The 25,207-nt window shown below is 36.3% G+C and overlaps 1 protein-coding gene across 3 annotated transcripts in view; it reads right to left on the bottom strand.

Annotated features, from left to right (window-relative positions):
• GNAS (GNAS complex locus) overlaps nt 1–25,207 on the bottom strand; it is a 158,502-nt gene that overhangs the window by 37,241 nt on the left and 96,054 nt on the right. For all 3 annotated transcript variants that reach the window (XM_056353649.1, XM_056353650.1, XM_056353651.1), the window contains exons 3-5: nt 19,631–19,685; nt 19,427–19,546; nt 3,372–3,469 (exon numbers count right to left, since the gene is read on the bottom strand). In XM_056353649.1, the coding sequence (XP_056209624.1) occupies nt 3,372–3,469; nt 19,427–19,546; nt 19,631–19,685 (273 nt within the window). The remainder of the gene's footprint in view (nt 1–3,371; nt 3,470–19,426; nt 19,547–19,630; nt 19,686–25,207) is intronic.

Below are 25,207 nucleotides of genomic sequence, written 5' to 3'. Positions count from 1 at the left end.
CAGGAACTTGGTGGAGCAATGATAACAGTGCATATTAACACTGACTTCTTACAGGGAGACACTGAGAAATTCTAGTGAGCCAGCAGTATTGTAGTACTTAAAGTTGCTGCTCAGGAGCAGGAGAAAAATACCATTCCCAGACTCCAAACACCTAAGTTCACGTTAGGTAGATACATTAGGCTGAAAATTATACTCATTCCCACTTTTCTGGAAAAGGACAAGCATCAAAAAGTGGCTTCCCCCTCACCCTTTGTTCATTGAGGAGAGTTCCTAACTCATCAGACAGTTCCCTTTCCTTAGCACAAGAGCTTAAGCCCCCATCCCCCAACATCTTTCTTTTCAAGATGCTCCAGCATCCTGCAGCTATGCCATACAGTCCTTAACTCTAAGAAGCCTTTCCGTTGGACCTTTTGTAGGCTAAGCTGCCTACACAGAGAACCAGTTTTTAACCCTGAAAAGCAGAATTTCGAACAGAAGGGAACTAGGTAATTCCTCATGAACTTCCCAGTACCTCGCTGCCACCATCACACCATTAACAAGAGATGGAAATAAGAGGAGGGAAAAGGCTTGTGCCAGTTCCCAGAAGGCATCAGGCAGGATGCGGGGTGCTGCCGCGGTCCGCTGCCTGGAACAGCTGCCACCCAAGCAGACCACAAGCCCTGCAATGTGCCTGCTTCCCCGAGGGCAGGCAATACGGACCAGCCCTGAACTCTTCAGGACCCCTCACAAGAAGCACTGCATACACTACATGCAGGTTTGGCAGAAACAGAACTGAATTTCATGTTGATATTAACATTTCTGAAAGCCAAACAATGCCCTGTAAGAGATACGCGCCTCACTGTTCCCTGCTGAAACACAGACAAAATTGATTTTTAAACATTCGGCAGAAACTCCTTGCAAAGCTCCCTCTGTATAACTGTGTCACTTCCAAGAGTGAAAAAAACCTTCTTTTTAAAAAATGCAGAATGTTAGATGAGCCCATACCAAGACAAACTTTACACTAAGCAAGTCACACTTCAAAAAATGACAGTTTAAAAAAAAAAATGGAATTTTTAAGAACAACTATAAAAAGTTAATTTTTGTGAAGAAGAAACATTGTTTAAATTTTGAAGTAACTCACCAAACAAAGAATCCATTAATATTTAAGAATTTATTCAACTTTCAAGAACAAAAAGGGATTTTTGGAAGCTGGATTGATCTTGAAAGACAAAAGCCACTTTTCCGCCTTCCATTTTAAGTATGCCTTTCTTGTTTTAAACAGGGACTTCAAAAGGGAAAAGTTCAGAACCCAAGACTCTCCTCTGAAAGAACTGATAGCACCAACACAGTTGCTAACTTTCTCTTTTAATTTCTATTAGCCCTAATGACAGTAGCTTGCACATCCAAATTAAAATAGTCTTCACCCGATAAATCTCAGCAACATTTTATATTTTGCCTTTGTTACATTTTTTTTTAGGGTGTGCTCACCAGGTTAATTTCAAGGCAATCAATCATGTCAGATTTTACAGGAAGTCATTTTCATCAGGTCCCTTGAAACTTTAATATGACAAAAACACATTCAGGATTTCAAAATGACGTTAACATCCAAGCAAACATTTTGCCATTAAAACCCTCTTACCTCACATATTCTGTAATTAAAAATGCCACTGCATGATCGAAAATGACAGAGACAAGAACTACCAAAACTAACAATTATAAAGCTCCTTCTGCAAGGAAATAATGTCATATACTTTACTATCAAATAGAATAAATATTAGAATTACGAAACATTTTTAGGAGACAGCAATAGTATCTTAGAAAAAATAATCTGTAATTTGTCAGCAACATACAAGGTTTCTTTTCGGCTCAACAACCCATGATGTAGAATTAAGTGTTCCACTAGATGGAGCAGGACAGTAAAACCATCACAAAGGCCATCCTCTTTGTAGATCTATAAAAAATTTGATCTCCAGCAAATCAGGGACGGTAAGAATTTTAGCTTTCTTTTGTGCATTCAAGGCAGACCAAAATTTGTTCCTCTTCCAAAAAAGGGCAACAGAAAACGGCCTTACTGCTTAACAATATTTACTTCTCATCATAGAAGCTGGCTATTGACAAACACTAACCAGAAACAAAAAAATAATCACTATCAGAAACAAAATTAGTTTTCCCCCCATTTCTATCAGCTTTACACTAGAAAGACAAAATTTACTGGAGAGTTGACAAAAAATGAAACTCTTGGGAGTATTTCTTATTTTGTAGCAAGGGAACTTGCAAAGAGATCCATGCCAAGTGATCAAACATTAGTCACCTAATGCAAAAGACATCGCTACAGATCAAACAAATTCACGCTAGAAACAATGGCAAAACTTCAAAGAGGCTCCTAAAGACCTGGAGCTGTGCAAGTCATAGTAAAATTATCTCCCTGGTCTCTTCTCAAACAGAGCTAATTGTTGATTTACCTTTAAGTCGACCTAAACAAACAAAGAACCTTACAAATACCATTTCATCAAGTGTTCTTTATAAAAATGCAGTAGTAGGCAAACTACAGCTGTCCATCATCATGTGAAACGAGAAATCTACATTTTCTTGACCACTAAACCTTATTTCAGCTTCTCCAAAAGAAGTAGAGAGTATAAACTAACAAAGAATAGTTTTAACCATTAATATTCCATATTTAAGTCCTACAATTCTTGAGTATACGCTACAAAAATACCAGGAATGGTAAAATTATCACAAACATCTTATCATAAAAAAAATTATGAACCGTACCGCATTGCTATATGTGATAACTGCAAACAAGCACCACTTTCTCATGACAATACTAATTATCACAGTCGTATAAATAGCAGAAGAGAATGAATCATATGAATCATTTTCAGATATGTGCATGAAGGCACACAAGCAAAGTCTTCGTGACTGATCATAGGCTGCTACCCATGACTGTTGCTGCCATCTCTTTGTTTTCAGATAAACAAACTGCACTAAAAACAAAAGCTACAAACATGGGCATGTTTCACACAAATGTACTTTCCACCTTACTAAAACTTGCTGCAGTATCTGAAACTGTCATTTAGAAAGGAACTGGTCTAAGTGGAAGAAGGAGAAAATTTGGTCTTTGAGAAAATACAATTGTCCACTGCATTAAGGTGTCAGCCACCATTTGAAAGCATCTGCAAGGTTTTAATACAGATTTTCTTGTCTAACTGAACACCAGTTTTTCCTGCCTCTCTGAATAGCTGATTACCAATAATTCACTATGAAGCATACACTCCTTTTCCAAGGCATGGAAAAGTAGGAATCAGGACCACCCAAAATCACTGTCATTAACATTCAATTTAAAGAAACTGTATATTGCAGTCAATATACAGCAGGATAGAAACAATACTTACTACTGTGCACAATCAATCAGCTGATATTCATTAGATCTCTCATAGCAGGCCTTCACACCTTCGTCTTGCCAAAGTGTTTTTGTATGTTCATAAAACTCCTGAAAGAGTAAAAATGATATTAGCAAAATGGAGTGTGTGAAGAGAATCAAACAGTAACACATCATTACCACTGTAATGAACAGTAAATGGTAGCATATTCAACAAAAGAATTTAAACATTTTTTAGAACCTGACTACAGTTCAGTTGGCTTTCTTAGCTGTTTTGACTTTAATGTTTTTTAACACATAAAGAACTGCTTCTCAATCGTTTTGATAGAGTTCAACTGTATACTGAAAGAAGGGTTAACTCATCATTAAAGACAATTCTGTTAGCATTTTTAACAACAAATACTATTTGGTAACATTTGTTCTTTAACTCACAATTCCACTGCACGTTATATTTATCTGGCTGTCAAGATTATTTTTTTTCTTTAGCGAAACACTACTTCTCAGTAATTCTTACATAAAGGTAGCAAATGCTGATTAGGTTTTACTTTACTTTCCAAGTCAGTGAGGATCTTTGAGGACTATATAGACATCTGTACCTTACTTAACTCTGTATCACTTAACTCAAAGTATTTCCAGAATTTATTCTTTTACAGTGTAAAAAGATATTGAATTACAGAAGAAATACAGTAATACAAAGCTAGATCATGTTTTGATTCTGTCAACCTTAAAAATTATAAGCCAACATATGAAAGCAGCCAGCCAAAAATGCAATGCTTCAGTTTTGTTGAAACTATAACAAAAGTACAAAACACAACCAGAAGCCCATTACCTTTTGCATATAAAAGATGCACTTTGGCTCCAGCAGGGCGAACTGTATTTCTGGCTATCAGTCTAAGAACTTTGAATAGACTTAGAAAGAACAGCAGTGGCCGAGTGACTTAAACACACACACCACTGTGGGCATTACTTTTATCAACAACCACAGACTTTTCTTGGCGCTCTCTCAGACCTTTTAAAGTGTTTTGGACTAAATATTTTTATTCTGATTTTAAGTGACTCTAGTAACTTATTCCAAATCAGCTTTATTGAATCCAGGACACCACATGACCTTTAAAATAGTTGTTGTATATATTCTATCTCTCTGCCCACCCCTTTTCTTTACAGTAGAAATATATTATTTTTTTTAAAGAATATATTTTAAATAGCCATTGTACTGCTTCAAGGTTCCTTCATTAACTCAGCTTTGGAATCTCTCCCTCACTTGGGATTATGAGTTTCTTGCATTCTTATACTATCAATGTAGCACAAAGAAAGGGGTCACATCCAAATGTGAATTCCAAGACTTCACTTGAAAATATCTTTTTGAAAAATTCACTTTCCTACCAGAATGTTAACACCTGAACTGTACCAGAACAGTAGATGCTTTAAGTGGCATCTTAAGAAAGTAAATTTAGTGATGCAGAGCTTCAAACCATCTTCTTTTTGGCAGGTGTAAGATGCATATGTGATTATGTGATCACACAGTTGTGAATACCAATGATGGAAGCAACCTATCAAATATATATTTGATCTTGCTTTTATTGCTATTGAATATCCATTAACTGCACACACACATAAATGATAGTAAACAGCACACATCTAAAAAACTCTTTGTGGCAGAATTTTGTTCTAATTTCTTTTAAAGAGATTATAAAGTTTATATATAAAACTTATATATCTTTCCAATTTGTTCCCTGCTTTTATGAACTGTTCATGAACAAAAAGTGCAGCTAGATTTCTTTTGTAAGTACATAAGAAGATTTTACTTGATTGTTAGTATTTGTAGATTGTACAACCATTTGCTGTTAAAGGAAGCAAAAGATGAATCAAAATCTGAATTCCTGTCCTCAATTTTCCTTCTCCCACTACTGGAATTATGTTCATTGGATGCTTTCATTTTGAAGGTTTCCGATTTTTTGGCAGTTGGGGGACTGTCAATTGCCTTCAATCTTCAACTGGTTCACAGCATAGTGAGAAAACTATCTTTCCAAAGCAAAAAGAAGTAGGAAGAGAGAGTAAAGGAGAAAGCGAGAATATCTGGAGTCTCACTGTATTTGAACCAAACCCATTTTGGGGTGGCTTTATGTATTTATTTTTAAAAGTAACAGTCTTTTAATGCAGAACATCTTATGAGTCACTCAACATTACTACAAAGCTGGGAAATTGAAAAATTGAATTGTCAATTGTACAAGATTTTTTTTCTGAAACAGCAGGCCAATTCAAATGGACACACATCACTTAAATTTCCCATCTAATCAAGATAACTTACACCAGACTTCAGACAGTTAATTGAACTATTTGGCAGAGACACAGTTCTAAAATAGACATCTACTTCAAACTGGGGTCAGCATCTGCCAAGCCAATTATCTCTAAATATACCCCAAAATAGTCACTTCAATCCCACATTACAGTAAGTAACTAGGCAAAGATAAGTTTACAGAAAATGCAATAAAACATAAAGATTCTTCATCCCCTACAAACGTACATTTAAAGTGAAAAGAGGCAGTGCCTTAATGAAAAAAACTCCGAGCACAGTAAAACTCTGCCACAATAATGAGACACAAAATTCCTTCCTCACTACAGCTATGACATTCTGGTAGAGAACTGATAGAAAGCAATTATTTCAAACAGCTTATGAACTCCATCATACCTTGTGCAGAAACATTTGGAGTGGCTTCTGCAATCAGACTCTTAAAATGGGATGAAAAGTAAATCCAGCTCCTGGCCCTAGCATAACACATAATAAAACCCCCACGATTTAGTTTAACAGAACAGCTACCTACTGTTCAGAAGAGTCCTCCCTGCGTTTGAAGGGCAGTTCTTAATTTCTAAGAAAATACGTGGATTACAATAACAGGATAATGATCAATATTTGTGCCTCATTAGGCCAAATTAACAATAAAATACTTAATAATGCCTTTATGCCTGCCCTGCTAATATGAACTATAACCAGCAATAGTTGTGCAATCTTTTCAATATGGTTAGTAACTGTCCATGTGGAATGGAAAAAGACTTTTAGGTTCACATTCTTTGAAATTTTTACTGGCATTTCAAAATCAGGATCTACAAGTTATGAGTAATAGGTTATTATACTAAGACATAGTGGGGTTTTTGCCTTTCTTTTCATTCTGCTTTTAAAACTGAACTACATGACTTATGACAGCCAAATATGATAGCCTTTTATTAATAAACAACCTCTTGTCTTTAGGCCACATCAATTATGTCTTCACACATTTTGGGACTAATGCTGACCCAGCTTACACAACTGCGAACTAGGAAGGTTTCCACCAAAGAGAAGTTGGAAGCAGGCTTACAGAGTTCCATTCTTGTTTTATTAGAAGCCTACTTGTACTAGTGATTGATTTTGGAATTAAGACAGTAGCTAGCTGCAAAAAAACAGATTCTCCCTCCTCCCCAATACACCTACACTAACCACAATTCTGAAATAATATTTAAGAAAAAGAATAACACAAGAAATCCTCAGCATCCCACTGAGTCATGGAATGTAACCTGGGGCTACTCTCAGGGAAGGCAAATAAACCCACAAGATTTGCTATGTATTTAGGTAAAACAGGAGCTTCAGAAGCCACTAGAAAAATGAAGTTAGCAACGGGGTTGGGGTTTTTTTCAGCTAAAGAAATCTAATTTGTAAGAGATCTCTAAAAATAATGAGTTCAGAAATAAATTAACCAAAAGTAGCAGGCAAATTTCCTGAAAAGAAATAGCCAGAAAACTAGTCCTTACATGTCTGCCTCTTGTTTCCATAACACTGATTCATTTGCTGGCACATTCTAATATAACAGACTCTGCAGCAGCATCAACACAGGTTTCTCTTACAGGACAAAATGGAACTCCTAACAAAGCAGCTAAAATAAACAAATAATACCAAATAACAATTTGGTTTGCGATGACATTCCACAATAAACAGGATTTAAATGTTAGGTTCCAAATGAACCATAGCATTTGCAAACTATGCTCATATTATCCATTCCTGCCCTATACACACTTAAAACTGAAAAAAATGATTCAAGTTATGTCATTTTCCATTTAAAAAAAATGCTGCAGTTAGCCAATACACACCCAAGATCCTGTTTAAAGCTGAAGCTGTGTAAAGCAACAAAAGTCAACATAAGTGATGACAGCACGGCATCACCAAGGAAGGTGAGAAGCTAATTCTTCCTAAGAATTATGTGAAGATCGTAGCATGTATTTACCACCAGATCAGACTTTACACTTTTCAAAGCAGCTAACATAACCCTGAAGAGGGAGAAATTCTTATGTAGAACGCTTAGGGAAAACATGACACAAATCTGAACTGAACTAACAGGGCTTCAGGCTGGGCAGGGGTGCAGTTTGAATTCTGGGCACAACCCCTAACAGGCTATGCTTCTATGAAACTATAAAAAAGAAAATCCACTCTCTAAGTAAACGTTCTGTGGTCTTACTTAAATAACTCAAGTACCAAGGACCATGATTTGCTGATGGCAAGGAAGCCTCATTTCTCATCATACCATAACACTGTGATACTGAAAAAGTCATATTTATGTGAAATGTATTTCAGTATTAATGTTTTATTTATTAGACGACACTTTCTCCACCTGCTAAAAGTTTTCCAATAGAATGATTCAATAGGCAACATTAGTAAATCGCTTCTATTCACTTACAGGAATCAACGCAGACCTCTAGAGAAAAAACCCATCAGCGGAAATCATCATGTAAAAGGGATGCTTGGAAAACAGTACTTTGTTCCAGACAGATCTTATTGACACAATTCTGGATTAGAAAAGGGGCAATGCAGAGTCTAATCAAGTTTTAAACCTACTTGTATTAGAAAACTTCAGCAAACTGAATAAACGGCTACAGGTAAACAGGTTTTTATTAAAAGTCAAACCAGACAAAGTGTTAAAGAACTTTGAGGTTGAGCGTTTTGGTTGTAAAAAAAAAACAAACAAACCCTCAAGAGACAAACTCTAGGCCTGGGAAAAAAATAAAGGAATCAAGATCAGCTTTTGAGAGGCATTCTAAAAGGATAAAATGTTAGCAGAAAATCAAAGAGAAAAACTGGACATAACGTCTGTAAGGTTTCGTTCCCTCCAGATATATAAATACTCAAGAGACTTTAAAAAAAATGTTTGTGAAGCAATGTTTTATAGGCATTAGGATGTTGGCAGGGAAAAATACTGGCACAGTTCTTGCCACTATGTTACCCCATCCACAGTAATCTTAGCATGGACATGCAACATTACCTTTTCTTTGTAAAATATAACATAGGGTGGATCTGTCATTAGAACAGCTTATTTACCAATTCCAGCAAAAGTCAATGCCATTGAAAAAAACCAAACCTTACCTACTAAAAGATGTGCACAACCATTACACAATGTTGTGGTTAAAACTGGGTTTCAATTCCTGGGCAAAGTTCACTGTCCCATAGAGCTGCACATTTCATAATAAGAGTTTTAAATAGGTCATCAACTTACAAAGCTAATGATTGAAGGTCAAACCAAACCAGCTTCTAACTGTAAAATAGTATCTTGGAGGACATTTGCTTCCCAGCGGGCTCAGCTTTTGAAAATAACACTGACCATTGGTTTCAAAGCCCTTTACAAACCTACTCTGCAAGCTGGGTGCACATGAACTTTACTTTCATGACAGTCAGGCAGTTCTGCTGCATTCCACTAACAAACTGCATTAGAACAAGACAAGGTCACAGGACGGCAGGGCAGCATGGTGCATTCCAAGACAAACTGCACAAGTTGATTTTCTCCTTCCAGGATAGGTAAATACATGACAAACTGATTTAATTTTCATTGCTCATGTCTGAAATCAAATGATTACTATTGACTGTAAGGCTGCTCAAAGAAGGAAACTGATGGCACCTTGTCATTCCCCCGTGTTTGGGCAGGCATACTAGAATGTGTTAAATTTGTCAAATCAGACAGTTTAATAAGCCACTTACTTGAATAGGGAAACATCTGCATTCCTAATGGTGTGAACAAGTGTTAATTATTGCTTGCTATTTTAGGGAAAATATGCCGATGATATCACAAAGGAAACGCATACCTACAAATAGTTGAAGATATTCTCCAGTTACTGGCACATGTCCAGAGCTGAATACAAAACTCTTTGGGAGAGGCCAGAGTACTCAGCACTTCCCATAACTGAGTCAGAAATATTTTCAGTAAGGATTCCGTCTCATCATCAATAGTTTTTCATGCTCAGAAAAGAATGATCCTGAAATATTTTTTACCATTATTGCTTACAGTATCTTCACATTTCTAGTAGCACAAATTAAACTGGATGTGGCTGCAAGGAACGGACAATGGGAAATTTAAGAAACTCCTGTGAAGTTTGAATTTTCATTTTTCCCCTTTGTTAAGAGTTTCAAAACACACACCACAGTATTTGAGAAATGTGCCAACACACAATTCCATACCCATAAGCTACAAAATGCCTTTGGTTAAAAGACCTCACTAGCGTAACATCACACTATTTCTCTTTTATTTCTACTTTCACAAGAGGTTTAATTGCCACAGAAACTCAATCTCTTGATACTAGCACACTGCCCAGATTTAAATCTTTCACACAACTCCTATTTCAAGCACATCATGCTCATTAGGGAGGACAAACTCACTTTTGGTGAGAGCACCAAGATGGAAGTTGGCAGATGTGGACCCTACTCCCCCTTTCATAAAGATTCTTCCGCAATTTTAAACCGAGTAATCAATGTTGTTCTGCTTCTTCGGAGAATACTCATACACAGAAAGAAGGCCATTCATTAATGGATTAAACTTGCTGATAGCACAAAAGGCTCACCAAGATGTCTTCTATACAATTCCAGCTCTCTCTCGGGGCAGCAGAGAGCAGCTATAGAGGCGTCTCAACCATCAGCTATTTTTGTAGAGCTCAGGCTAAGAAGGAAGATTTAATAAAACTCTTGAGAAATTTCCTTTCAGCCTTAAATTAGGGTTTGGAAATGTCTTTCATACTACATCATTTAGTTGCTTTTTGTGTAATGAATAAAGAATAAACAGCCATATCAAATTACCTTATACCTTATGCAGTGCTAAGAACAAACTCCATTTCAAATAACGGGTTGCACCCACACTGCAACTTTGCTGCCCCCTCTCAGGTTGGAAACAAAAAGCCTGTTTTTGCCAGAAACTTCTACCAACAAAAAAGGTTAAAAGATACAATAGTTCCTCCTCATTCTAAAGTCAGGCAAATCCCAAAGACAGATCACCAATCATCTTACCATCTTTCTGGAGAAACAGAATCTGTATTCATAAAAGTATTCATAAACTCGCAACACAGTCTACATGAAGAAATCAGCTCACCTACAACTACAACAGATCAATTAAAAGTTCTGTTTATTTGCTGGGACTCTATTTTTTAGAGTAAAAAGCTACCCCAATCTCCTGGGAGCTTAAGAAATTCTGAATTTTACCGAACACTGAAGAAATGTCATGTACTCTCCAAAGGCAAGCTGAAAACCCAGACAACCTGCTGGTTCTCTGAACAGCAGGACTCCACTACAAGAGACACTTGCATTTAGCAAACATGATACCCATCACGGCTCCAGCCAGCCGTGGGCACAACAGATCTGAGGCAGGATCAGAAGTCAGAGTCACACGCGCAGCAAACACACAAGCAAATACCTGTTCATCCACACACCTTCATTCCCACATGAGCTCTTGCCAACTTCCATTCGAGTTTGACAAGGGAAAAGGCCTGTGCTTGTGGATCTCTCTCAAGATTTGGGAACTGACATAGTTACGAAGTTATGATGGAATTTAAAAAACAACGGTATACTCCCTGTCGCTCTGTTCCATCTAAGTCTCCCTGCTGTAAAAAGGTAACTTTGTACATCTTGGCCACACTACAATATACTGTATTTGGTACTGGAATAATAAAACACAACTTTAAATTTAGCACTGAGGGTGACATGTAAAAAGGGCAAAGAATATTCCACAGAATCAAAATGTAGTATAGATCACAGTGGTTTTCACTTTCTTTATTTTCAGTTACTTCCACACTCATCCAAGTTCATCCTTTACTCACCTGACACAATGTAAATTAAACACCAAAGTAATTATTTTCTTAGAAACATGTTTACTGTCACATTTTCGAGACTTTGCACGTTACAGAATTTTTATGCCCAGCGGCACTTTTTGTTGCACACTCAAACCCCATGTCCACAGGGCAGTTAGTACATTTACCTGTTGCTTAGTCTTCACATAGCCTCTCACAGAAACTCTTCTCAAGCCATCGCGATATCAGGCAGGCTCACAGGTATAATTTTATTTCATCTATGCATACACCAGTATTTTGTGATACCCTCTTACTGTGATTAAAACCAGAAAATGTTTGAGAATTTCTATATTGAATTTATGCCTATTTCCTGTTTAATTCAGCTGACAGCTCTTCCATTTCAACATAAATTGAATTAATCTGTTCTTGTTCTTTAAGACTGCTCTGAGAAAAACAAAGAAGATGTATCAAGAAAAATTAAGTCACGATTTCTTCAAATGAATTTCCGAAGGAGAACTTATGAACCTATAAATATGGTATGGTGGGAATGTACCAGATAGAAATACAAGTGCAGAATAAAGCATTAGCATTTACTTCAAGTGCTAATCAAATAAATTAATAATAAAGCAAAAAATAGGGTGGTATTTTTGTAGTACAAAAAAACAACGGCACTACAGAAAAGACATACAGATAATGCCCACTGTCAAAGGTCCTGGATTGTAGACGCTCCAATTTAAGGAAATACTTCATGGGATTTCAACCGAACTAGGTGAACACCTCAGTGAAAGCACTGCAGAATTCAGAGGGCACATTCCTTTAATTTTCTAGCCAAAAATACCTTCACTTCATACACAGAACGTGTTTTATTTCATTGCATGTAACAAACTGAAGCATAAGAATAGCACCCCCAGTTCCACTGCAGTTAGAAACTGCTGTTACTGGCAATAAAATCTGTATTACTAGAAGGTAGGACAAATCAAGTTCTCCTCTGTAAATAAAAGAAGTTTTGCATAAATTATGTATGCTCCTACAGAAATCCCAAAGACTTTCTTTTTGTGGACCAAAAGAAACAGGATCTGTAAAATCCATGGTATTGAAAGCCGTTTGCACCAGCTTCTCCCCCCAGGTGCTAACAGACACCCCTGAGTCACAGCGCTCACATCCCGGAGCTCTAGAGCCTCTCCAACATGTACAGCAGGCAGCTGCTCCCAGCACGGCTGCAGCAGCCATGTGGGATCACTGGGGAATTCCTGCGTATCTGAAAATGTGCCATTCGAGGTAACAATTGCTATGACAACTGCTGTCAAAAAAGATGGCCACCAGGAATTTCCTGGGAACCTGAAAACAAAGTTGTGCGACAGTATTTGCTTTGACTTATTAAAATAACGTCTAGTCACCAAGGAAGTCAGATACTTTACACTCAATGTATTTTCATTTCAATTTTTCATAAAAAAAGCTTTGTGTCAACATAATATTTCTTAGTATGATGCAATGGGCTAGTCGACAGCCTAACTAAAACTTGGGGTACTGCAGACTGAAGTTGGAATTAAAAAAAAAAATAATAAATGCTTCCAGTAAATAGGTTAGCAATGTCAGAATTTGGTAGATATTGCTATTCATTCATAAGAATAAAACATTCATACCAGGCATCTATCCACGTGGATGAAACCCAGAGATTTATTTGCAAATCATTACTAGTTACACGTTTTATCTATGAGAAAGAGAAATTAAGTCAAGCGGCTGTGTACCTCAGAGTCCTATACTAAAAGAAGGCTTCAAAAGAACTCTTTAACTAATCTGTATTCAAGAATTTATTTCTGCTATTAAAGTATAGGAAAACCAGCTTCAAGTCTTGTTAAACTCTGATCAGGTAAACTCAATTGGATTATACAGAAGTCTATTTAGAAGGAGCTGCTCTGTGTAGATAAGATAATGGAGATTTAAAAAAAAAAAAAAGTAAAGAGTAAAGATTACTTCAGAGGATCTAGTACCACATCACTCTGCTGATATGGTCTGTAATACTCCCCATACCTTTTCATTAACAACACTAACATTCTTGAGTTAAAAATACTTCACATATCCCCACTTTCTACCAGTTCTGCGCCTCAAGATGCACCTGGAAGATACACATTTTACCACTGTTTTACAGATAACAAGATCTATAGGGCATTAAAAAAAAGTATATAGGATATTGAGGTGAATTGCTCAAAATTATAGAGTCTGGACAAGAAAAAGCAAGAGCCTCCTGTTTTCTCGCTGTGATAGCTACCCAAATTGCACACAGCATTACCCAGACACCCAAGAAACCAGGCTCTGTCTCCCACCTTTCCCAGCTTCCCACGGGCATACCCAACACAGAAAATGTTTTGCCTATTTGTGCACCCCAAAAATCTGTGATATTTGAGACAGCCTCATGGGAAACATCCTCCATTAAAGGGAATATGTTTGTCTTTACATTATAAAGCTAGTGACACTGTCAAACCAGAACCGCTCTCTTCTTCCATGATGTATTTAGACAGGAATAATAATACTATATCTATCATTATACACCTCAGGGTGATTATCTAGAGGGACGGGTAATTTTGTTCTGTTGCTTACATAATTAAGGAACACTTTCAGCAGTGAAGAAATCCCAGTTCACATCTTTTCTTACTGAGACTATATAATCTTCTTACTTTCTTGAAGATTTTGGGGTCAAAACAATTGTAAGGACTCCTATCCCCACCTCTGACCCTGCTGCACATTAATGTTTTACACAACTTGTACCACCTTATTTTGTACCACACTGCCTTCAGGCCATGTTGTAAACCAGCCCTCAAAACTGATCCCTGTTAAAAATAACCTCCCCAAAATAGAAGAGAGGAGTAAGGGTTACCAAGGTTATTTTTAACCTGGATCGGTTCAATGGTTTGATTTACGCTGGGGACCCAATGAAGGTTTTTCTGGCGCAAGTGAGGGTGGCACATCATCGTGGGGAGGAGAGGGAAGGGATGGCTGTGGGCAGAGGGGATGCTAAGCTAGCTTTGAGGCTGAAGCCAGCATGTGGTAAAGCTCAGCCTCAAGGACACCACTCAAAAACCATAATAAAACTATTCAGCAGCACTGGTAGTGGGAGATTCAAAATAACTACAATGGAGCAGTGTAATAAAAAAATAAACTGGGACCAAAAAAACTGCAAACAATTTCACCAGCACCCTAAAAATTGTATCACCTCTTCTAAACACGTATTTTCCCCGATCTAGAGAGCCATAGGCTGCAGTGATTCCCCGGCTGTTTTGCATTTCAATAGCTAATATTCTGATTCTACTACTTTTTGAATACCATTTTTCTGAAGTTACTATGGTATTTTCAAGAGACATCTTCCTCAGTTGAATCCAGATCAATTAAAAATAGACAGTTGTAAATACTGTTCTGCTATTTTGGATAGCATTAAAACCAGAGAATTATAAAGGGACTGTGACCCAAAATAAATAGGTTTTATTTGGCAGCTTGGTTCAAACTGGTTGATCACGGAAAGAGAAATGTTCTTAGAATGAGAGGATTTCCTTTCCTCTTCTAAAAGTAAGAGCAAAAAGAAAGGGCTGAGAAAAAGGTCACTATTCTCGTTGGTACTAGGGATGAAGAAAATGTCCTAACCACTGTCTGGTACGCAGAACAGCAACAAAAGTACCACTTCTATAACCCAGCCAACCCAACACCACCCTAAATTTCAAACAGATACACACCTAGTTAGAATTACTGAAAATACTCATAAGGTTGATTTTTGACACTGAAGATGTACACATACAACTGCATTGAGCTAAATGCATCAAAGTACAATAGTTACAGAAATGCCATTTAGAAGCCTCAACTACGAGCACCATTTGCTTTTATTTTCCATTTTAACTGACGGAATAGTAGTAAAAACAGCCTGAAATTTTGATTTGTGAGGCTTTTGTTCTTATATACCACATTGATCCTATAAAGCATGTATTAATCTGGTCACACGGAAAATTTATTCCTACAAAGTTTAGCTACTGTGAGATAACTAAAAAAGCAGTTCTAGCAGAAACGCAGACAAGCTCTCAAATGTACTGCTCAAGCAAACCAACTAGTCTTGTCTCTACCAGAGTGCCTCAGTGATGAGCATAGCTCATTTTATAATTTCTAAATCACTTAACATATTTTTTAAAAAACAAATGTATATTTATCATGATATAATCTTAAAGCACAAGCCCAACAGCAGTAATTACATGTATGCCTTCAGATCTGTACCAATACATCAACACATAGGTCACTACCTCATTTCTAAGCCTTTAACTAATGTGCATTCCCATTCAGCTCGATTATTAAAATTAAATGCTTCAGCTCTCTCAAATGAGTTCAGCCTGATTAACTTGGAGGCTTTCTTACTTCAGCTTTCTCCTTTGCTTAAAGCTATCATGCTGGCCTGTGACAATTTAATAGCATGACAAAAATCCAACTTGAGTAAAGGCAATGATAATGGTCCTCCTCAAATGATAATATTACATAAAAAATTGGTACTGTAGTGTTTTGGGAAAAAAAAAAAGTTCTGCTTTCAGTACTTCTCTATGGAAAGCCTGATCTCTCTGATATTCTTAGTTCATTCAAACTAGCAGGGCTACACTGTTTTTGCAAGACCTAGTAATTTAATGTCCTGTCATTTTAGCAAGAGTATGTTTCCCAGTGATGCAGATAATACTACACACAATATTTATCAGTGCTGTTAGCAACAGATTACACAGACCTGATTAGACTTCTCTTATTTCCACTCTGCTCTGCACTAAAAAAAGGCTGTGCAACAAATCTTAACAATAATAAGGATAGATTCCTACCCCAAAAAGCAGCAAAGTATTTTGCAAAACTAAATCAGAACACCACCCATGGAGATACTGTGTCCTCAAGCGATTTCAGAAATCCACTACGAGCTAAGGCAGAAAATACTTCACATAAAAATACAACCTTAGTACTCAGTTGTTTTGCCTAGAATATAACTAATTAACATCCTCTGCAGGTTTTCAGTGTGGTTGTGTTCCTAGACTTTTATCAATTCACTTCAGTCACATAGGTTTGGGTTTCTTTTTGTAATTTCCATTTTAGAAACTGTTGAAAACATACTGAAGACAGGACAAATTGGACCACCGGCTGTAAGAGTGAAACTGTTCTAGGTTCTTGCCAATGGCATATACAGTAAGGTGAAACAAAATGAAAGGACTACAACAGGAACTACAGATTTCATCTACTAAATATTGCAATACTTCAAATCACCAGCATGATACATGCTTGGTGTACACCTTGGTACACGAGTGCTCTTTCTCCCTACCTTCATGTTCTTCCTATGGCAGAGAAGAGCAGCATCAAATACTACACTGAGGTAAGATGCCTTCGTAACAGCTGAAATATAATTCCCCATGAAGAAAATGGAAGAGACAGAAAGCAAGTTCTGCAACTCAAACTGGAAAGCATTACATACAGCTAACATTGCTAAAAATTCCCCTCCCTTCTTCTGTGTTAATATGCTATGCAAGAAAACATTCAGCTGCAAATTTATGAAATTCTTCCACCACAGTACTGGAGGGGAAAGCAGATAATCAGGATTTCCTTAGATATAAAGCATAGCTAGCATAAGGCTCTCCTTTCCACTTACGGAAAGTTATTTTTTTCTTCAAGGTACTTTTAATTAATCTACAACAAAGTCAAAATTATTTTTATGGAGATACCCAAGGATCGTTTATTTCTGATACTACTGCACTGAGAATTGGAATCTAGGGACATTCTAGACCTTAACTTGATTTAAAATATGCAATTAAAACGCGGGTTCAGTTTTTCAGGTACCAAAGGACTATAACCTACATTCAGACAAACTCAGAATACGTGTTAGCTTATATAATCACCAAGGGCAGAGGAAGCCAACAATACGCCTTCAAAATTAGTGGCTAATGTATACCCAGTCTAAAACCTCAACCCTACAAACATTTACATATGAAAAGAGTTAATCATGCCAATGAAGCTAACCATTACTCAAAAGTTATGCACATGCCTAAACCTCTGTAGACTCAGGACTTAAAAATTTAAGACGATACCTTTGCTCAGAGAAGAAAAACTAGTTCTGTTAGCGCACTGTTATTCCTGAAGTTGGGTCATTCAACACATCAAAGACTCTTTACTGAACTTGAAATTAGTTATGGACCTGGGAAGTATATTTCTATTGCTTTAGACATCAAGTGCCATGTATCCTACCAGAGATAATACATATTGAATATTAATTTTCATATTTAAAAAAACCCCAACAGTTAATGTAATACATATACACTTGGCTTATTCACTTACCACTACATCTTGCTTTCAGGGGAAAGAAAAAAAATATTTTAAAAAAATCATTGCATTCCAATGGAATGGAAGAAATAAAACCCTCTGAGATAGAAGAGACAAGGAAAATCAAGTATTTCAGTATGAGGTAGGTCACAGGAACTTGACAGCATTGCTACAGACCACAACCTGAACTATCACAAAACAGTGGGCAGGAGGAGAGCTGCGGGCATGCAGCCAGCTCAGAGGCACACAGGGTGGAGTAAGTAGCCACTGTCTTTTCTCACAAATATTCTTACAAAACTATCTTCAATGCACAAAGTTTCCTATCCCCCCAGCAGGGGAGATCATCCATGAAGGGACCAAATACTCCTATGAATAACACTGACAAGAGTCAAAATTAAAGAGGTGTCACGTTAAAAAGAAATCTCCAAATCTCTCATTTATTTAAGATTCTTTAAGATAAAATGACTAATACTACATTTTAAGTGCTAGAGAAGAATCATGCACCTCCCCCTCCAACAACTCGTCTGTGTCTGCTGAACTTTGAAAATTACTGGATTTGAAGATTACAATGCCAGGATTTCCAATTAATGGCTAACAGCACATGACTTCTGCCTTGTACATTAAGTATACATTTTTGTTTGGGTGGTTTTTTTCTTTTAATAAAGGCTGACCAAAGCAGAGAAATTCCCAGAAGTAGCCACAGTTGCAAAAGGTAACTGTCATTGGTTTCACAGGCTAAGTTGTTCAATAATGTTTACGAAGCAGGGTTACGAAAACCTTGCTGCGGTGCAAAGTATCCCACTATCTTACTACTACTTGCACTTGCACTTTCCTTTCAAGCATCTGGGACTGACTACTGCTGGACACAAAATTCTGTTGTAAATGGCTCATGATTTTGATACATCATCATCATTCCTACCCTTGGTCCTCTGGAACAGTGCACAGAGAGAGAATAAAAACTTCAACACACTCTTGTATTACTGCAAGTATAAGGTACTTCAAGATAATTAATAAAAATATCTTCTCAGAGTTTAAGAGTTCAGTGTTTACAAACTGTATTTTCATGGGCTTCTGCTACTAGCCTGGTTGAGACACAGTAGAAATTAATCACAGTGAGCGGGCACAAAGTTATACCATCAACAAAATAATTATACTTTCTGCATTTACTCTAGGACTGCTGGCATTTTGAATGATTAACTAGGACTGGGAGGGTTGGGGCAAGGACATAGCGTGTGCAGCCTTTGCAAAAAGTCTGGCTGACACAGCTGTCAGAGAACATCTGAATCAGCAAGAAAACTACTATTCTTCCAAAAGAGAAAAATACAGTATCACTAAATGCCAGCTAATCATCAACAGACTGCTGCATTTATCTTCATGCCTTTTGGGCAGGGCAATTCCCAACAATATCCAAACTTTACTGCCAGCACTGTTCATCTTAACTCTGTAGCCGATTATTTCAGCAGAGCACAAGAATGTAGACAAATGACTCTGTGTTCATGAAGTCTCAGCTTGAATATTCTAGTCGTGTTGCTATATACTTTATTTGATTAGCACTGACCAAAGATACCTACTGTAGTAATTCCCGAAGAGCAGTTCACTGTATTTTGTAAATGTTTACTACAGTGCAATGAAATACAATTATTTGCAAAAAAGCATAGCTGCCGCCATTTTCTACTATTTACTTACCGGTGGGAAATCAAAGTCTATCTGGTTAGCTAAATTTAAGATGTAGTCGATTCGAAACTGGTTCTCTGGATTGGCTAGTTCAACTGGAGGTGCCAAATTGCCCATTGCTGTCACTATTGTCTGCAAGAAATAAAAATAAAATACTGTAGAGAGTGTCTAAATAGCTAGCTTTGAATAATTAGAAACAATAGCTCATAAGTTTACCTCTATAGCTTCTTTAATATTGTTTTTAATATCTTGAATTTTCATTTTCTTCTCCCTGTAATAAAAAAAATACATTATTAAATTTATAAGCCATACCTTTTGGAAAGAGAACATGAGAAGTTTTCTATCAAAACTGCACTGTCATTATTGACTAAAGTGCTCTCAGTCACTGAATACTTTTGTAGATAGACTTGATTAAATACAACTTTTCTGCTTAAACAGTAAACATCTATTTGTATCCAAAACTCAGTATCTAATTATGCTTAAATAAAAACTTACTGCAGTCTTAGACTGGGACTAAGACATTCTGCAAAATCAAACAGATTTTGATTCATTTGAATGCAAAATACTAGACATACATGCAATTATTTAGAAAAGCATAAACTGGAGACAGAGAAAAAAATGGGTAAGTTATTAAAAGTAGAAACAAGTAAAAGGAGATCAAAGAACCTCAAAGTACAAAAAAATTGAAGAACAAAAATTATGTCAAAGCAGAAAAAGCTAGAGCAGAGAAGTCAACCTGACAGAGACATTCAAACCAACAGTTTGTATATAAAATCTAAAATAAATAATAAAGGGCTAATCCAAATATGTAAAATTACCATTTAACTACCAGCAGAAGAGTAGGCTAGAAAACCACTTGGAATGCTCTATATGAGCATTATCATTTGGGATTAACTGCAGCCAAATAAAGTGTAATAACAGGCTCAAGCGAACTGCAGTGTGAACCATTGCCTCTGTATCTGTATTGTGTTTTATATCAAATCTGACAATAGTTACTTTCAATGCTAAATAGTGCTATCAAATGAACTGCATGATACAAACATTTGATATAACCAGGAATTAGCATCCTAAAGGTATTACTAGTATTGGAGTCTGTAAACTGTAACTTAGTTGTAATGTAGTATTACAACATTTTTACATTAATTTCTTGCTATACACAGCATAAAACTACTACTTTGAGGTAAACCAAGTTAGCCATGTAATTACTAAAAAACCCCCTGCTAAATTGTCTAAATGACCTTTTAATCTTAATTAAACTGTTTTTACAGAATGTTTTCATTATCTGAATATTTATACAAACTATTTTTAGAGTTTTTTTCATTTTGAAAACTAACATTTTCCAGCATAGTATCCTAGAGATTTTAAATTACCAACCATGTGTTTTCTTTTCTACCCTTTAAAAGGTAGTGCTCACACTTTCAGCTTGCCAACTATAGCTTGAAAACCTAATGTTACTGATGTAATTAAGTACTCATATTACAAATGGGGTTTTATCACTTTTTCCTTTCTATAACTATTCACAACCACCAACCAAAACGAAACTGAAAGCACATTCACCAATCAAGAATGCAGAACAGCAGAAAAAGTACTGCTTTAATAACAAGGCAGACGCAGATGTCCAAGAATACTGAAAATGCTGGTTATCAAATGAAAGATTAATGAAACTTTTGTTAAGTGAAAGGGTCAAGGAAAACACCGCTGTGCCAGCTGCATGTTACACTGCCTTTTAGATATAAATATGGAGGAACTTCCTATACATCCCACAGTTGTGAAAGCATGATTGCAATGCAAGTGCTGCTCTTGGAGATGGAAAGCAAACAGCAGTATCAGATCATCTCACTCAGGATGACTTAGCTGTGTACAGAACATGTCTGAATCAGCAGCAGAACTCTACCAAACAGAAATACGATTATCCCTCAAGATCAGCTCCTCATCACTGACCACTGCATATATTCTCAAAACTTTGGGGAAGGCAAGGAAGGTCAGTGAAGCTTGATGCAGAAAGAAAATGAAATGATCAATAATCAGATGTAAATTCTTGTTTCCCCTAGACTTCTTAATCTACCTACAGACCACCTTATTCCTGAAGACTACCACTTTTTTTACTTCAAGGATCTGGCATTGCTGATGGGAACAAGGCAGTCAGACAAGGCAGGCCAAAAGCACTGAACTAAGGAAAATAACTAAGACAGGAAAAGAGGGAAAACTGAGGCCTTTTCACCCTCTTCCTTCCCATCTTCAATGCTTTCTATTGCCGCAGGTCTCAAGAAACTCTCCATGCTGCAAACCCAGACTTAGGGAGGTGTACAAAGACTCTTATTTTTCAGTTACTGCAGATACGCTTTCAAAAACATCTGCCACTTTTGTCTGTTTTTAAAAAATTATGTTCCTTTATTTAAAAAAATGCAAATAATGGTATGAAAGCAGGAAATGTTTATCCATGACAGTGTAAGCAATTTGTCCGGCTTGATTTTGCCTCCGATTTTCAGCTGGGTCTCAAACTTAATGAAACGTATCTAGCTACTGCCCCATGGAGATCAAAAGGGCAACGGATATGCTGGAAGTTAAACAAGATACCAGTATATTTAAATGATTAAGTAAAGAAATAATATTCAGTCATGTTGCTTTGTTTTGGAACATCAATAGAAAGACAGAAGTTTAGAAAGTATTCTAGTTTGGTTTTTGGTTGTTTCAGCAAACTGTAGTTACGCTGTCTCCCCTGGAACACTTACAGATAACTGCCTCAAAGTATCAGCTAAGTACACATTTACCTACGTTACTCTTCCATACCATACAATAAAACATAATGTTTTATTATAGGTTTGGTCCAGCCTTCACATTTACACCTCTTCACTGATCCTCAGGCTATTAGCAGCACTGCAGAATGATAATGAATATGGAGTGATGTAAAACTCCAGCAATTAAACTGCTTGATAACCATCATCATCTTTACAACAAGAATACTCATAGTTCCTATTTCTGGTTTTGTTGCCATGGCCCTATAGCATGCCCAGTAAACAAGGAATCTTATTACACAGCAATGAATGTATCATGTCGTTTTGTGTTTTGTAATGTTTACTAAGCATAAATTTTCCATGACAATGAGATAGTTCATCCTTCTGGAACTCAACGTGTTCATCAATCACCCATCCAATACCTTACATGCAAATTCTAACTTCAAAAAAAGAAAGGTGAAATTAATTTTGTTCAGCGACTAATGAAATGCAGTAAACAAGAGCCAAGCCCCACCTCTGCTGTCTCTCGATCTGCCAAAATTGTTTTAGAGAAATCCCAGACAGGTTGCACCTCAGATTTCCAAAAGTAATTAAACTTCATTTTCCCCAACAACAAAGATTGACTATTCAGCTTAGAAACAGATTCTTGCTTTTTTCATTTTTGTTTCTGGGTGCTGCACAATCACCAAAACTCCAAAAGAAAAAAGCCGTGGTCCTAAAATGTTTTCATCTGGAACAGACTGAGCATATTGGGAATGGCACCATGCTATCCTGGCTAATGAATGACTGATGTCTCTGCAGGCCTGTTCTGTATCTTTAGATGCCATGGGTTAATAAGGTCGTATTTTTAATCTTGTTTAAAACTTTTGCTTAGGCTGTGTAGGGTAAGCCAAACAAAGCATTAAACTCTATTAGTTGAGGATTATAAGAAAAATCTCAAATCCTGCTGTTTTCAATATTTAAATGGGCCAAAGCAAAGCTGCACATAGCTTTCAGGAAAACTAATAAAGTCTATTTTAGGCACTATGAAAAAAGATGACATTTTATTTCAAATAACATAAAATCAGAATGACATAAAAGGTCATGAAAATCAAATATTCCTTGAAAACAAACCTAATCAGTATTTAATAAAGAACTTCTCCACCTGTGGCTGAGCTTTACTATTAAAATGGCAACATTTCTACTCAGACTTTATCAAATCCTATGCAATGAACAAATTACCAAAGGGATTATAAGAAACCAAACTAATTTAATTTTAATGTTAATTTCTGGTTTACCTTCCAGATAATATGAATAACCATTACTTGAAAAACTATTTAAAGTTTAAAAAGAACATTTTGGAGGACCAAGGATTCAGCTCACCCAGTATAAACATCTCACAGGCAGAAGTTAAAAAAATCTGGTGCTGAAACGAATGGTCAAAACATGTCAAATTATTTTTTTTTAAAAAAAAAGAAAAAAGTAGTAATAAATCCTGTTACCCCTTTATGCCATTAATCTAAATTCCTGAAAGCAGGTAAGTTTGAATTTCTTCATCACGACTGGAAAGTTAAGAAGCCATACACCTTGTTGCAAAGTTCTGTTCAACAGACAGAGTTCAGACAAGACTGAAGAGAAAAATACAAAGAACTACCTAGTTTTAAATTAGAATGTAATATATTCTTTTTTCCAGCAAAAAAAAGAAAATTTTATTAACAGAAACGAAGTGATTTGTTTCTCCAAACCCTACAAACTCACAAGACAGCTACAAAAAATTTCCAAAATGCACAGAGGGCAAAGCAACAGCAATAAAATTTATTTTTCCTTTAGAAGGCAAGATAGCCAAAGTAATACAGCACTATTGTTTTAACATATATCAATTATCTAAGTTAGTGGCGAAAACTTCCCCACATCTCTCCCAAATCCCCTGATTATACTGGAAACTCCACACTTTTAATATAGGAATATTTTAGGAACCAAACATTAGACAGTGTCATGAAGAACACTGTGAAGAAGTGAATTTAGTGCTGTGGGATACATCATTTGAGGGAAAGTAAAAAGACTTTGATCAGATAATATGCATCAGAAAAAGGCTTTTAATGAGGGTAAATTATGATTGCCAATTAATCCCATTATGAACATGGGCTAAAAAAAGAACGTACTCTGGAACATGAATTTTTAAAACGTGAATACAGAATACTGAAACATAATTTGCATATTGCAGATATAAATGCTAGCTTTCATTTTTGAAAAATGTAACTTTCTTTCTCAATTTGTCTTTTAACATAATATCCTATGTGCAACATTAGCATAATAAATAATGCCACACAAAGATTTGCAATTTAATAGTCTGTATACGTTATCTCAGAAGTGAGCCTTTCCAGAATCCTGAGGGGTATGTAACTGCATGGGCAGAGTACACCATGCGACACAAGGACACCTACTATTTTAAAATGTCTGGGTTTGTATTATATAATAATTCCCCTAAAGCGTGTTAAAATGTTCTTTATTAATTATGTTGCCAATTTTTGTTGTTCTCTGGGTGCCGTTTTATATATTTTATGCTGTTTAAATATTTAGAAATATTAAAAATATTTTTATTTTAATAAAAAAGCAGACTCTCTCCTTAAACTTGTATTGCAAAATGTACATGCCTAGCAAGTATATATAACCATTTAAAATGTAATCACATAATGTTAACACAGAGCATTAACCTTTGTCATCTTCACCGGGTTGTAAACAGCCTGGCTTCTATCACCTTCAGCGCTCAGTGTAATGCATAAATTACTTTTATTTCTGAAGCACTGTCAAACTTCACTCTCTCTTGAACTTGCTGACATAACAACTCTATCTAGTGAAAAGCTTCTCTTGCCCTGTGCAGAGAACTGCCAGTTAGGTGAATCAATTTGCAAGCGTAAGAACGAGAGTAAAAAATTTCACAAAACAATTAATTTGCCTCTGGCTTTTTATAAGAGAAAATGACATTGCTGTGTTTAAACACAGGTGCATCTCTGTTTGCTTTCAGTTATTACCAACAAATGTGAACACACAGGGAAGTAGCTACGGGCTGTCCTCTTTC

This window comes from Falco biarmicus, chromosome 10, assembly GCF_023638135.1.
Source record: "Falco biarmicus isolate bFalBia1 chromosome 10, bFalBia1.pri, whole genome shotgun sequence".
NCBI classification, from domain to species: domain Eukaryota; kingdom Metazoa; phylum Chordata; class Aves; order Falconiformes; family Falconidae; genus Falco; species Falco biarmicus.
The sequence above is the reverse complement of the archived record's forward strand: the minus strand, read 5'-3'. Positions and strand labels throughout refer to the sequence as shown.